This window comes from Garra rufa, chromosome 13, assembly GCF_049309525.1.
Source record: "Garra rufa chromosome 13, GarRuf1.0, whole genome shotgun sequence".
NCBI classification, from domain to species: domain Eukaryota; kingdom Metazoa; phylum Chordata; class Actinopteri; order Cypriniformes; family Cyprinidae; genus Garra; species Garra rufa.
The window spans coordinates 11,465,158-11,479,773 of NC_133373.1; the positions used below are offsets into that span (position 1 = coordinate 11,465,158).

Sequence of the window (14,616 nt, forward strand, 5' to 3'; positions counted from 1 at the left end):
AGGAGAGAAAATTAAGTACAGGGAGAAAATACTCTATGTGAATGACTTTTAAATCATTTGTGAAATGCTAGTGACATGTACCTGATGCCATGGATGTTTTTAATGGCGTAACTGATCTCTCTTCGTAATTCTTTCTCATCAAACTCCATCTGATGTAGTGGAACATGAACAAAAAAAAATCAACATTTGCTTTGATTTCAGAGCTCTGAATGTAATAATAATCGATTTTTCTTTAACAAATCACCTTAACCAGCTCAAAGGGAAAACGCTCATGAAAGATGCGGTTGATTTTGGCTCCTCCTGAAAGCTCCACTGTGTCCACCTGATCCCCAGATCCCTCGATCCGCTTCTCAAAATCCAGCCCAAAGTGCTGTATCAGCCTGGACAACAAAGGAACAGTATGTGTTTGTGTGTGTGGTATCTTACAGATCTTATCTGCAATGTGTTTGTTGTTTAGGCTGTAAACAAAAAATCATGTTGCACTGCAATAAAATAAAGACTAGCGTCTATGTGTCCATGTTTATTTGTGTTTATCTGTGCGTGATTATTTATTCTCAGTGTGTGTGAACCCACTGCATTAAGGCCTTGGTCTTGCGCGAGGGGTCATCTGGGTTCAAGCACTTGTACTCCTCTGCCTCTTTATCCAGTGACAGAAGCTGACCCTGTAGTCGACTGCGCAATGCTGGTAATGTGTCACGAATGTGGTTGGTGAGTTGCTAGGGAGTTGAAGAGGGATTTAGGAGTGAAAAAAGTGAAGAAATAGTATAATTTTTCATTTTTAATCTGTGCACTACTATGTATTACAGACATACAGTTGAAAATTGAATTTATTCAACTCCCTTGACCTGCAAGACATTTTGGAGAATGTTTATTAATACACATTTGAGTAATTCTAAGAACGCAAGTTCATTCATTTATTTATTTATTCTCTTTTCATGGTAATGCAACATAAAATACCACAACAATACAACAATACAACAAACAAACAAACCATGAAACAAAAGAGAATAGGAGTAGGATGAAGAAAACAATCTAAGTTAATAAGTAATGAAAAAAATATCAAATTGGCTCTAAACGTTCATGTTCAAAATTATTCAACCCCCAAAGTAAAATTTGTTGCAGAATCTTTTAATCTTTAAAACCACCAATAAACGTTGCTTGGAAGTGCTTAGAAGCTTCTGTCACCTCTCTACTGCAATCTTAGACCATTCCTCGCCTGAACAAGCTTTGCCACTCAAATTCAACCAAATATTTTTAGAGAATTAAATCTGGAGACTGAACAGGCCATTCGAGAACATTCTATGACTGATCCCTGAACCAAGCATAAGTAAATTTGGATGTATACTTTGGGATGATTGACCTGCAGGAAAGTCCACTGATCATCAACTTGTCTTTGCACCAAGGGCATCACAATTCTTGCCTAAACTGCCTGATACTTCAAAGAATCGATGATGTCCTTCATACAGTCATGATTTCCACTTCCTACAACAGTAAAACACACCTGTAATAGGACTGATCCACCTCCAAGTTTGACTGTGGAGATGGTGTTCTTCTGCTTACAAGTTTTGCCTTTTTTGCACCAGACATACCGCTGATCCAGCAGTCCAAAAAGTTCCAGTTTGGTCACATCACTCCATAAAACATTCTTCCAGAAGTCCACAGGTCTATCCAAATTAATTGTAGCATGTTCAAGATGGCCTGTTTGTTTTTCTTGGTCAAGAATGGTATTCAGCAAGATGCCTCAACATAAAGGCCATACTTGTCAAGTGTTCTCCTTATACGCTGCATTGAAATGTTTTTCATCCTTTCATTAGGTCATCTTGCACATCTTTGGCTGTACATTGTTCTGATTTTTTGTTCAACACCCTCAAATGTTTTCTGGTAAAACACATTTTACATAAGGCTGCCAGCTGTGTCTCTGAGAACTTTTAGTATCTTGGAAATATTCATATAGCCTCAGACTTTCTAAACTAATAAAATGATTTCTTCTCTATAGCTTTTGTGAGAGCTCTGTTGACTTTGCCATATATGCTACTCAAACTTTAGCACATGCATGGTCTAACTGTATGTATGTGTAACAGCTCAAGCTAAATCTGTTTTCTAATAGAGTTTCTAAAGGTTTAATTGTGTTTTAAGACCACCATACAAATAAGTGACTAAAAACAGTGATGTTGAATAGGGCTTGAATAATTAGGACACAGCTGTGTTATTAAAAATCCTAGAGCTCAAAAACATAACATTTTATATTGACATTACCACTTTTAATATGCTAGTAATCTGTTATAGATGTCATTTTTATAAAGTCCTGGATCTTCAGAAAAGCTTGTATTTGTAAAGTACTGCCTCTGGGGGTTGAATAAATTCGATTGCAACTGTATTTTGTGTCTGAAATACATAGTTCATTCTCTTACCTGATTGAGGAGCCTCTGTAAGTACGGTGTGCCCATGCAGTCTGCCATATGTCTATATGCAGGATGTGACTTGAAGAACCGTCGTTCTGCAGCCAGAGCTGCACTGATGTCCTTTTTTCCCTCAATGTCCTTCTGACTACGGTTTACCACACCAATATAACCTGTAACCACAACAGGAAGACAAAAATAAATTGAGTAGAGGGGAAAAGTTCTCTCCTTATAATGAATCCTTATTAGAATTAGGGTGTACAATCAGAACTTACATACAGTTGCTTTAATATTTTTTAAATATTTGTTTGGCATAGTACCACAACTTTTAACTAGGATGGAGAGATTAAAAAAAAATACTGAATAAAAAGTATTCCCGTAGCTTCATAAAATTACAGTTGAACCACATGATGTTAAATGGACTATTTTAACTATTTTCTTACTACCTTTCTAGGCCTTGAACTTGTTAGTTGCGTTACTGTCTATGCAAGGTCAGAAAGTTCTCAGATTTCATCAAAAATATCTTATCAAAAAAGGTCTTACGGGTTTGGAACGACATGAGGGTGAGTAATTAATGACAGAATATTGATTTTTGGGTGAACTATCCATTTAAACCTTCTCCAGTAAATCATAGAAGACTATAGGAAATGCATGTATATTCATTGGTTAAAGAGAATGGTTGACTTCTCTAAATATTTTTAGACAATAAGGAGTCAAAAAGCTAGCCAGAGCATAAGCTCAATTCTCTTGAACTTTAGGCTTTAGGTAGGAAAATATGATTTATCGAAAATTCAGCCGTGTTGTGACCCCCAATACAAAAAAGAATAAGTCAATGTCCTACAACTACAAGAAAGTCTGTTTGCGATCTGCATAAATGACTGAGGAATAGGATTTCTAGAGTGTCTTAACCCGCTCCACAGCTGGACTTCTGTGTGTCTAATGCATTAAGGCAGAAGCAGGAAGCATGAAGACTCTGCACCTGGCCCTGTTTTAGCCACTATAGCCTGCAGCAGACTTGCTTGGCAGTGGCCCAGGTTTTAGACCAAACTGCATTGGGCCTCTGCTGACAGCACATTTCTACATGCGCACTGTACCTCTGCGTAGTGGCAGTAACCTGTTCTCCAGCACGTCCCTGACATCTGTGCCCTTGTCCATTAGATCCAGCTTAGTGATTACACCGATGGTGCGATGGCCTGAAAGGAAGATCGAGCGAAACAGGAAGAAAGACAAAACATTATGATGATGTCAGTTTGCCAAGAGTACAGACATAACCCCTCTTTCCCACTCACCCTGTGGATCAACGTCTTTGGCCAGTTTAAGTGCATCAGAATTAGCCAGATCCATGTTAGCGGGTGTGACGGCCAGGATGAGACAATTCTCTCTGCAAATGAACTGCATGATCACGTCTCTGATCTGGTATTCAATGTCAGGGGGCTGATCTCCCACTGGTACTTTAGTTATGCCTGGAAGATCTATCAGAGTGAGGTTCAAAACTACAGAAACATAAAGAGAAAACAAAGACAGACAGATATTTTATCAGGGAAACTCTAAAGGAAAAATCTAAATGAGATCTCTCTGAATCATAAACAGCATTAACAGGAGACCAAAAAATATTAAGCAGCACAATTGTTTTTAGCATCATAGGAATAAATTACTTTGTAAAATGTGGATGTAAAATGCAGCCTTTGCAGGCAAAAGAGCATTAATGTAAATAAATGAATCACTTTTTCTGACAATAATACCATTTGGAGAGTAGACACGAAGGTTGATGGGAATGGAGGATATGCCCTTATTTGTTCCCGTGACTCTGTCTGTCTCTGCATCAATCTCCCGTCGGACATCATCGAAGTCTGTAAACTTCTTTCCTTTACAGTGCAGAAACTCGGCATGCTCTGTGGCGGAGAATGGAAAGCATGAATTAGAGAAATCAGAAGATGATAGTGCCTTGAGGGAACTGACAGCTCAACAGTTTGTAATGCATGAATTTAAAAGACTTTTTGAAAATCCACTTTCCATATGCTGATTGATTCTGTTTAACACAGGAGACACTGCCCTCTAGTGTTCAGTGTACACACTCCTATAGGCCACATAATAATGGCTATTAAGAGATGGAAACTAGTATGGTTTATAAAACTAACCAGAGCAGAATATTACCAAAATGGACTTGACTTACTAAAATCAAATATAATTTGTTAATTTAGATTTAATGTTTTTTAAAGATGTTTCTTATGCTCATCAAGGCTGCATTTATTTGATAAAAATGAAATGAAATATTATTTCACTGTAAAGTAACAGTTTTTTATGTTAATATATTTTAAAATAAAATGTATTCCTGTGTTGCAAAGCTGAATTTTTAGCATCATTAATACTTTATTGTCACATGATCCTTCAGAAATCATTCTAATATGCTGATTTATTATCAATGTGTTGCCTTATATTTTGTTGGAACATACTTTGTTTGTTTTTTCGAAAGAATTTAATATTTGTATTCACTAACGATGTGTTAAATTGGAAAAAAGTGGTAAGAAAGACTTATATTGGTAGAAAAGATTTCTATTTTGAATAAATGCTGTTCTTTTTAACTTTTTGTTCATCAAAGAATCCTGAAAAAAGAAGTTTCCGAAAAAACATTACATTTTTTTAATTGAGATTTATACATCCTAAAGCTGAATAACTAACCTTTCCATTGATGTATGGTTTTGCTAGGATAGGACTATTTTGGACAATCTTTGAAAATCTGGAATCTGAGGGTGCAAAAAAATTTGAATACTGAGAAAATCGCCTTTAAAGTTGTCCAAATGAAGTTTTTAGCAATGCATATTAATAATCACAAATTAAGTTTTGATATATTTACGGTAGAAAATTCACAAAATATCTTAATGGAACATGATCTTTACCTAATATCCTAATTATTTTTGGCATAAAATAAAAATCGATATCTTTGACCCATACAATGTATTTTTAGCTATTACTACAAATATACCCATGCTACTAAAGACAGTTTTTTTGATCAAGGGTCACATATTAGAATGATTTCTGAAGGATCATGTGACACTGAAGACTGAAGTAATGGCTGATGAAAATGAATCTTTGCATCACAGGAATAAATTGAAATTTTAAAATATAAAACCATTATTTTATAATAATATTTCACAGTATTACTATTTTTTAGTATTTTTGATCAATTAAATGCAGCCTTGATGAGCATAAGAAAATTCTTAAAAAAAGCATTAAAAATCCTATTGATCCTAAACTTTTGAATGGCAGTGTATCCATTAAAGAAGACAAGATGTCTATGTTGCATGCAATTTTTTTTTTCCACATTTATTGTATTCTGTGACTATTTGGAGACAGACTCTTCAATCTGTTACTACAACAATAGAGTCTGTATTTAAACTGGTTTTGAATAGAAGTCAATGACATGGCATTATTGAAAAAAATATAAGATAATAAATAATAATACTTGTAGACCAACTTATAAAATGTAGATCAGCCTTTGGCCAGTCAGTAAAAGGAATTATGGAATGACCTAAAATGTATTAAAATTAATGCAGCTTTAACTTTATGATCATTATTTTATTTAGGGTTTACATATTTATATTTGATGAATGTGTGTATTTTTATTGCGTTATGGTGTTTTTAATTTTAGATTGTTTGCTGGTTGTTATATTTTGCTTAGGACTGTAGTAAAAGCCTAACCAAAAATAGTATCCTACACTGTTGTCACATGAACTCATTGAATGAGCCACAGCCTGGGCTTGCCTTGAACCCAATCAAACATTTCCGGAGAAACCTGAAAATGTCTGTAGATGTGCAAAGCATCATACCAAAAAGACTTGGATTTAAAGGTGCTTCCACTAAGTAGTGTGGTATGAATACTTATGCAATGTACTTATTTCAGTTTATTTTAATACATTTGCAAAGTTATCACAAATCTGTGTTTTTTTGTTTTTTTTTTACTTTGTCATGATGGTGTATGAAGTGAGTTATAAGGCTGCAAAATAAAACGGGGGAAAAAATGAAGGGGTATGAATACTTTTGCAAAGCACTTTATCCAAATATATTGAGCTATTCAGAGTTAATACTGTAGCTGATATCTAATTGAGTACTACAACTAAAATATGTGTATGTGTGTGTGTCGCTTATACCTGTAGTTGAACTGATGAGCTGAAGGACAAGTGGTCTCCTTGTAACAATTCCTGAGCCTCTTGGCAGGAAATCTCTGAAAAGACAGTATTGACCATTATGTCAAAAAAGATTTTATTTAAGAAACATACAATAGGTAGGCAAATCCTAGTGCAAGCCAAAGTATAACTTGCCTCACATGATACACTGACACAGTCCCTGTCTGAGGCACAGTGCCAGAGACTCTGTCACTGCATACTTGGACTAGTCCAGTCTTACAGTGAAACTATAAACCTCGTCCCACCCTTCATGACCCTCATACTCTGATATTTATGGCACATTTACAATCGACTTGTACTTGCCTGTACGTTTTCAAATGAGCTGTGAGACAATTTAGCTTTAAATACTCAGAAAGTATTGAATTCATAATCCAGAAACAGTTAATTTTCACCATCTACATGCAGAGGACTCCCAGAGAGTGCTTTCTATAAATAAAACAGTCTAGAGTAAAGGAACTGCATCTGGATCAGTGATATTCTTTACTGGTGACGTTAAAATACCCCCTACCCATGTTTAAAGTGCTAAGCTATTTCTAAATAAACCAACCGTGGTTTGATTACACCAAAAAGTGTAAACATCATCATAACTCTATTTGTTCCAGTTTGCTTCCAGCTTCCAGTTGTGGACCTGGTTGTCTTATAAACAATTTGATTTTTGTTCTTTATCCACTCTATTTTGAAAGAGGCAATGATGGGAAAATCTTTTCCATGGAAAAATGTGTTTTCAATTTGATCTGTTAAATCCCGGGCTAGAGATAAAGTCACTGGAAGATAAAAAATGATAGTGGAAATAGGGTGTGCGCAGATCTAAAACAGAACTATTGCCCAAAATAGAGGGGAAGTCCCACTGGATTAGACCTAGTTAAAGGCATCCAGGGAGAAGGGCAGGATGCAGGTAAAACCATCCTCGATCTGAAGTGCTGCTGCTGCCGTGATTATGTATTTTGTAGGCCAACCCGGAAGCAGCGTCACCAAGTTTCCATCGACAAAAATCTAGTAAGCTCTGAGACCAACAAACAATTATGATTCTTACATGTTTTGTTCATCATTATAAATGTTACATAAATACAATCAGTATAAGTAAAAAGCTAAACATAGGCTATAAATGAACTAAACCACAGCCATACAACTTCAGTGTCACCATCACTGAGCTTTACATTAGAATAAATAAAATTAAAGTGAAAATATTTGAAGCTAATATTAACCACAGACCTTATTTCAGGCATTTAACCAAAAAGCCAAACAATAAAACCCAGTGACTTCTGGGTCATTAAACAGTAAGTGGCCTTCAAAAATATATCACCCCTGCAGATATACTACTAGTAGGCCACTACATATTGTTAGTAGTGTTTGCTAAGGCAAAAAGGCTATTAATATTCCTCATACTTACAGTAGGGTTACATATTTGAACAGACAACCAACCCTAAGTATTGAACTTTGTGTCTAACTCATCTGTATATTAGCCAAGAAACCATTGTAAATGAACTAGCAAGCCAGCCTGTGGAATTTAACTCGAACCCAATCAGTGAGTCATCTGTGTGTTTGACACATGGCTCACTCTTCTTCAACAATGTCCTTTACATTCCCAGTCATTCCCAATACTTACCCTTGACCTCCACTTTCTAACTCCCTCAACAAAGCCCCTCTTGACTCAAATGCTCCAGCCTCATCCTCTCCCCCTTCTCTTTGCTTTCTTCTTCACTATCCGCTTATTTCATCCTGTCCCTCCCCCAGTACCCAGCATGCATTACTGTTGTAAACACACATGTAATGCAGAATTGAGCACTGTGCCTGTGTGTAACATAGTATGAATGTTTATACATTTCAGTGGTTGTTTAACTGAGCATTTCAAGATTCAAATAAACAATTGAAGAAATAATTGAAAGATTAAAAGAGTTTAGGCAACATTCAGACATCATTTGCTCCTACTCATAAATCATTTTGTGGATGTTTAGAAGAATTCTCACCCAGCTCTTTTCCATAATATGAAATCATACAGTGACACATTCAATTAAAAATTAAAATTCTGTCACCATTAACTCACCCTTATTTTATTTCAAACATAAAAGACTTTTCATTTATCTTTCAAACACAAATAAATAATTATATTTTTAATCGCACTGAAAGATTTCTGTGCCTCCATTGAAAACCCATTTCACCAAATCTTCATTGCGACTTATCTCACAATTCTGACTTTTTGAGAATTTTTCAGAATTGTTAGACATAAACTCGTAATTCAGAGAAATAAAGCCAGAATTGTGAGATATAAACTCGCAATTCTGACTTTTTTCTTAGAATTGTGAGATATAAAGTCAGAATTGCAGGATATAAGCTCACAATTGTGTAATAAAGTCAGAATTGTGTAATATAAAATTGAAATTGTGAGTTATAAATTCAGAATTGCTTGATGTAAACTTGCAATTGCAGGATATAAACTCTGACTTTTTGTCTCACAATTGAGAGTTTATATCTCGCAAGTCTGACTTTTTTCTTGCAATTCTGACTTCTTTTCTCAGAATTGCGTGATATAAACTTGCAATTTTGAGTTATAAAGTCAAAATTGAGAGATATAAGTTCACAATTCTCACTTTTTTTCCTCGCAATTCTGCCTTTTTTCTCGTAATTCTGACTTTTTTCTGAATTGCGTGATATAAACTTAAAATTGTGAGTCTTAAAGTCAGAATTGCAAGATATAAACTCACAATTCAGACATTTTTTCTCACAATTGCGAGTTATAGTCAGAATTGCATGATATAAACTCACAATTAAGAGAAATAAAGTCAGAATTGCGAGATAAAAACATGCCAGTTTATATCATGCAATTCTGACTTCATTTCTCAGAATTGTAAGATACAAATATTGCAATTGCGAGGAAAAAAAGCCAGAATTGTGAGATAAAAAGTCACAATTACCGTTTTTTTATTTTTTATTCAGTAGTGGAAACCATTGAAATTCCATTGAAACATGCTTGCTTGACATGCAAGAAGCTAAGCATGTATAAGCTTCCATAATTAGCAACGTTTACCATAATTGATGTGCATTGGTCACTGTTTATATATGAATAAAGGCCTAGATTAAATCTGTTTATTATATAAAGCAATTGCATCTCTTCGGAAGACTTATATTAAACTGCTTGACTCCTGTGGATTACTATTACAATTTCTTTCTGAACTTTTTGATGTGTCAAATTGACGGTGAAACTTTTACTGGACAGACAAAAATATCTGATTTGACTAAAAATTTCTTCATTTGTATTTGAAAGCAAGTAAGTGATGACAGTATATTTTTGGGTGAACTATCCCTTCAGTACTTTTGGTATTTTCTACAGCTTCTAAACTTATATTGCTCCACTTCTTACATTATTCTTATATGTTCTCCTTTGAATGAATTGCTTGTGTTCCTCATTTTTTAATCACTTTGAATAAAACGGTCTGCTAAATTTATAAATGCAAATGTAATGTAAACCAGAGTGAAAACCTGGGAAGTTCCTTAAAAGAAAGATTCCAAACCCATCAGCTAAATTTTCTCTCTTCATTTTTAGATGTCATCTACTGCTCATGTAAAAATCAACTACTTGTTTTACTAAACCCAAGCACTATGCTTCCTCTAGATCTAATTTCACTAACCCATTTCTCCAGGCATCTCTGGTGTTCCACTGACTGGCAGTGATACTGAGATAACAGATGGCTGAGGGTGCACTGCTCTGCTCCATTCATATATAACTCATTGCTATGGATACGTGTACTCATTATTTCTTGTGCATGAGCTCTATGTAGGCCATCGTATGACTGCACCGTGAAAGTTCATTCTGGTGCATCAATGATTCCACTTCACTTCACCATAATTTCATTCAAAGGAAACAAACTATGGACGAGGTCAAAAGTTTACATCCTCCTATCAGAATCTGCCAAATGTTAATTATTTATAAGAGAAAATAATAGTTGAATTTCTAAAAATTACCCTGTTCAAAAGTTGTTACCTGACTGATTTACAGCTATGTTTTTGTGTTTAGTAATAGTTGTTCATGAGTCTCTTGTTTGTCCTGAACTGCCTGCTATTCTTCAGAAAAATACTTCAGGTACCACAAATTTGGGGGGTTTTCAGCATTTTTGTGTATTTGAACCCTTACCAACAATGACTTTAGGATTTTGAGATCCATCTTTTCATACTGAGGACAACTGAGGGACTTATATGCAACTATTACTATTATATCTCCATTCTGTTCAAAAGCTCTTAATGCATCGTTTTTCCTTCTGGAGCATCAGTGAGCATTTGAACCTTTTGTAATAGATGCATATGAGTCCCTGAGTGTGAAAGGATGGATCTCAAAATCATACAGTCATTGCTGGAAAGGGTTCAAATACACAAAAATACACAAAAAAAAAAACAAAGAACTTGTGGGACCTGAAGGAATTTTCTGAAGATCAGCAGACAGTTCAACTGTACAGGACAAACACAGCTGTGGATCATTCACGTAACAACACAGTATTAAGAATCAAGGGGATATAAACTTTTGAACGGGGTCATTTTTATAAATTCAACTATTATTTGCTCTTGTGGACTATATGTAAACATCTTTCATGTGAAATATCTTATTCAGGTCAGTACTAAATAAACAATAACATGTATTTTGTATGATCCCTCTTATTTTGGTCAATTAATTAACATTTTGCAGATGCTGAAAGGGCGATGTAAACTTTTGACCTCAACTGTACCTGTACAATTTCAGTCAATACAGCTTTTTAGTTGATCAACCGATTAGAAGAAAACACAAAAGCAAAAGACTCTAATTATTCCACTGTTTGGTAAAATTGATCTGAAGTGTGGAGAAACATGATTTTGTCCCATTTGTTTTATGGAAGAAAACTTATACTTTTGTTAAGTTGAGAATTTCCATTCTCCAGATATCACTTAATTTAGGAAATTTAGCAATACATCATCCTGAGTTATGTGATTCCACCACTAAACTTACTTCTCTTTCAGAGTCAGATGCCGGACTCATTATCAACTTAAGCTGAGAATGTTTGAGTGCAAGCCATACCTAGGAGATCTAGCTATGGGAGATCTATTGCAGCAACAGATATTTTCTTCTGTATTGTGATATATATCCTAATGCAACTGATTACTGACCACTGGCCAGGGACTTTGGGGTTCTATCCATTGGTTGTTGATAGAATTTTGAGAGGTGGGCATTGAACTCAAAAATAAATATGAGCTTGCAAGTTGATTGCAGAAGGGCAGGGTTCAAATACACTAAATGATTAGAGAGATCTGGCATACATAAACTAGAGATGTCTGTCATTTTGAACAAAATTTCAAGTTCACACTTGGCAGGTTTAGCTTGATTAAAGCAGACTCTGTTGTGATTAATCTATTAGCGTAGTTCATCTGAATATGTGTAAATGCTGCCGTTTGAATCTTGGTGAGCACTAAACAAGCAGACCAAGAAGACCAAGGTAAAGCTGCATTTGACAGTGTGTGACAGCCATAAACTGATCAACATTAAAATAAAATACAGCATTCTTTGTAGAATTCAAATGGGTGCAATACATTTTGTGGTCTGCGCCGATTCACGAATATGATCCGCTCTTGCCATCTTGTCTCTGGACCAGAGCAGACTGTGTCCTCTACAGCAATTCAAGTGACAGTGTGTGAAACCAGACTTCTTTTGTCCCAATGGAAAGCATATTTACACTGTGCAAATCGTTCAGTATCCCCTATATAGTGCACTACGTGCCTTTCACTGTACAGAAAATACTAATCCTGTGAACAAGCAACTGATTTCAGCCACAGCTTCAGCGTCTATTTATAGTATAGGGGACAGGGCGCTTCAGATTCTAGAGAGCATTTGATTGGACAGAAGGTTTGATGAGAAGCTGAAGTGCAGGCTGATGTCATCACAATCGTTGATCTGTTTTGGCGGAAGTTAGAGACTGTAAGTTTTGAATGCTTATATCTTGTAAATGCAAATTTTGTCATTGTTTTGAAGCACACTAGCTTATAGATAACCTTCAGGCTAACATATCAACGCTAAAAGCCAAAAAAATGCAATTTTGATTTCATGAGGACTTTAAACTCTGGTGCAGTTTAACTAAAATATGAAAGCTACATGGACCAAAGACATCTAAATGTTGTGACTTCTTCATGCATTTTATAAGCTCTTTGTGAGTTCTAAAAATACCACCATATGTACACAACATACAATGAGCATATTTAGCTAAGTACACATCATTGACACATGAGATAAATAATATTGCATGTGCAAGATCGCTTAGTTTGTTTCAGGGATGGCTACATTTTGATATACAGTATGTGATTCCACCAAGAGAACTTCAAATCTTTGTTCAACACAAAATGTTTTATACAATAAACTTTAAAGAATATAATAGAATCATTAAAAAAAGAAACCTCTCTATCAAAGTAAACTGGGTCTCCAATAACTCAACACACTGACTGAGATTTTTTGATGATGGTCAGAGCGTTTCAGTGCCTCAGTCTTAGATAAGCAAGCAGCTTGTTCTCGGGCAGGCACACTTATCTTAAGCAGGCGATATCCAGTTCACTTCAGCTCACCAAACTGATATACACTGAGCAAACAATAGCTTTCACTAACAATCACAGCTTCCTGTTGGACAGGCACAGTCTTTCCATGCGGAAACCAGCGTGCAAAGAGAAGATCCTGTGAGCTCCTCTTGAGCAAAGAAAATATAAGATGATTAAAGACTTGAAACCGCCTTAGAGGTACTCTTAAAGGGGGTCATAATATGAAGCAATATATAAAAATATAAAAAAGAAGAACGCCGGTTCTCATGCGTCATGGTACACTCGTGAATGCGTGCCAAAGACTGACACAGAACAGAAGAAATTGATGAATAAAATCAATATTTTAGTTTTCTTTGTGCACAAAAAAATAGTCCTGTCGCTTTATAACATTAAAGCCCCGTTCACACTACATGCGGCACGCAGCGACAAAGTAGGGCTGTGCAATATGGACAAAATAATCATATTGCGATTTTTTGAATGAATATTGCGATTGCGATTTTATTTGCGATTTTGGCAACTGTTTTTGCTTTTTCAAACAAGCTACATACATGCATTCTAAATGTATTCAGTGCACAAGAAGTGCATAACAAAACATTTCACAATGAAATAACATAGTATTAAGTTTAATAAACAAAACTGTAGTAAAATCCTCTCTCCTGAATCCAAATTACTCCCAAACGACTGACGGTGAATTTCTCTTTGGCACCAAATCATTTTTATGTGACCTGCATCCATATTTTATGTTCTTTCCTGCTGCTCGCCTATTCGGTTCTCCCGCTCAGCTTCGTCGTGCATGGAGTGAGCTCTGATTGGTTAACATATTAAAATCATGTGCACAAGGAGGTATTTCTGAATAAAAATCTAAATAAATTAATAGATAAAATTGCAGCCTTATGCGGTTTAGAAATTGCATGTGCTTAAATCGCGATTTTTTTGCGATTGCGATTAATTGCACAGCCCTACGACAAAGCGACGCGATCCCATTCATTTCAATGGAGAGCTGGCGATTTCCGGCGACAGCGGCCGTCAGCGTCCATTGGCGACCGGATGTGGGTGTGTCCAGCGACGCAACAAAGTTCAGAATCTCTCAAATTTATGCAAATGAAGAGCGACTTTCGGGAGCAACAGCCAATAGGAAAGAAGACGATAGTGCTCATGTGATCATTCTCCTTTCAGCTCCAGCAGTGATGGAGGAGAAATTAATTCTTGCCGTTAGCAATTGTCCTGTTTTATATGACATGTCCCTGCCCACATACAGGGACATAAATTTAAAAAAATGAGGCATGGAAAGGGGTGGCTGATATCGTGGGGATTCCAAGTAGGTTTTTAATGAACTAATATGATATAAATTAGATATTACCATAAATCAAAACCTGTGTCTAAAAATGTGTTAAATGTATGACAACAGACAAAATCATAAAAGATTAGATAGCAAATAAGCGTACCATATTAAAAATAATATTAACTGCATTAAAATGAATTGTAACCTG

At 35.6% G+C, this 14,616-nt stretch overlaps 1 protein-coding gene across 1 annotated transcript in view; it reads right to left on the reverse strand.

Moving 5' to 3' along the window:
• The window catches only part of LOC141283719 (dynamin-2-like), a 44,740-nt gene that overhangs the window by 27,840 nt on the left and 2,284 nt on the right, over nucleotides 1-14,616 (reverse strand). Inside the window, exons 3-10 of the mRNA XM_073817032.1 lie at nucleotides 6,548-6,621; nucleotides 4,142-4,291; nucleotides 3,689-3,892; nucleotides 3,494-3,592; nucleotides 2,412-2,572; nucleotides 574-716; nucleotides 245-380; nucleotides 82-149 (exon numbers count right to left, since the gene is read on the reverse strand). Of these exons, the coding sequence (XP_073673133.1) occupies nucleotides 82-149; nucleotides 245-380; nucleotides 574-716; nucleotides 2,412-2,572; nucleotides 3,494-3,592; nucleotides 3,689-3,892; nucleotides 4,142-4,291; nucleotides 6,548-6,621 (1,035 nt within the window). The remainder of the gene's footprint in view (nucleotides 1-81; nucleotides 150-244; nucleotides 381-573; nucleotides 717-2,411; nucleotides 2,573-3,493; nucleotides 3,593-3,688; nucleotides 3,893-4,141; nucleotides 4,292-6,547; nucleotides 6,622-14,616) is intronic.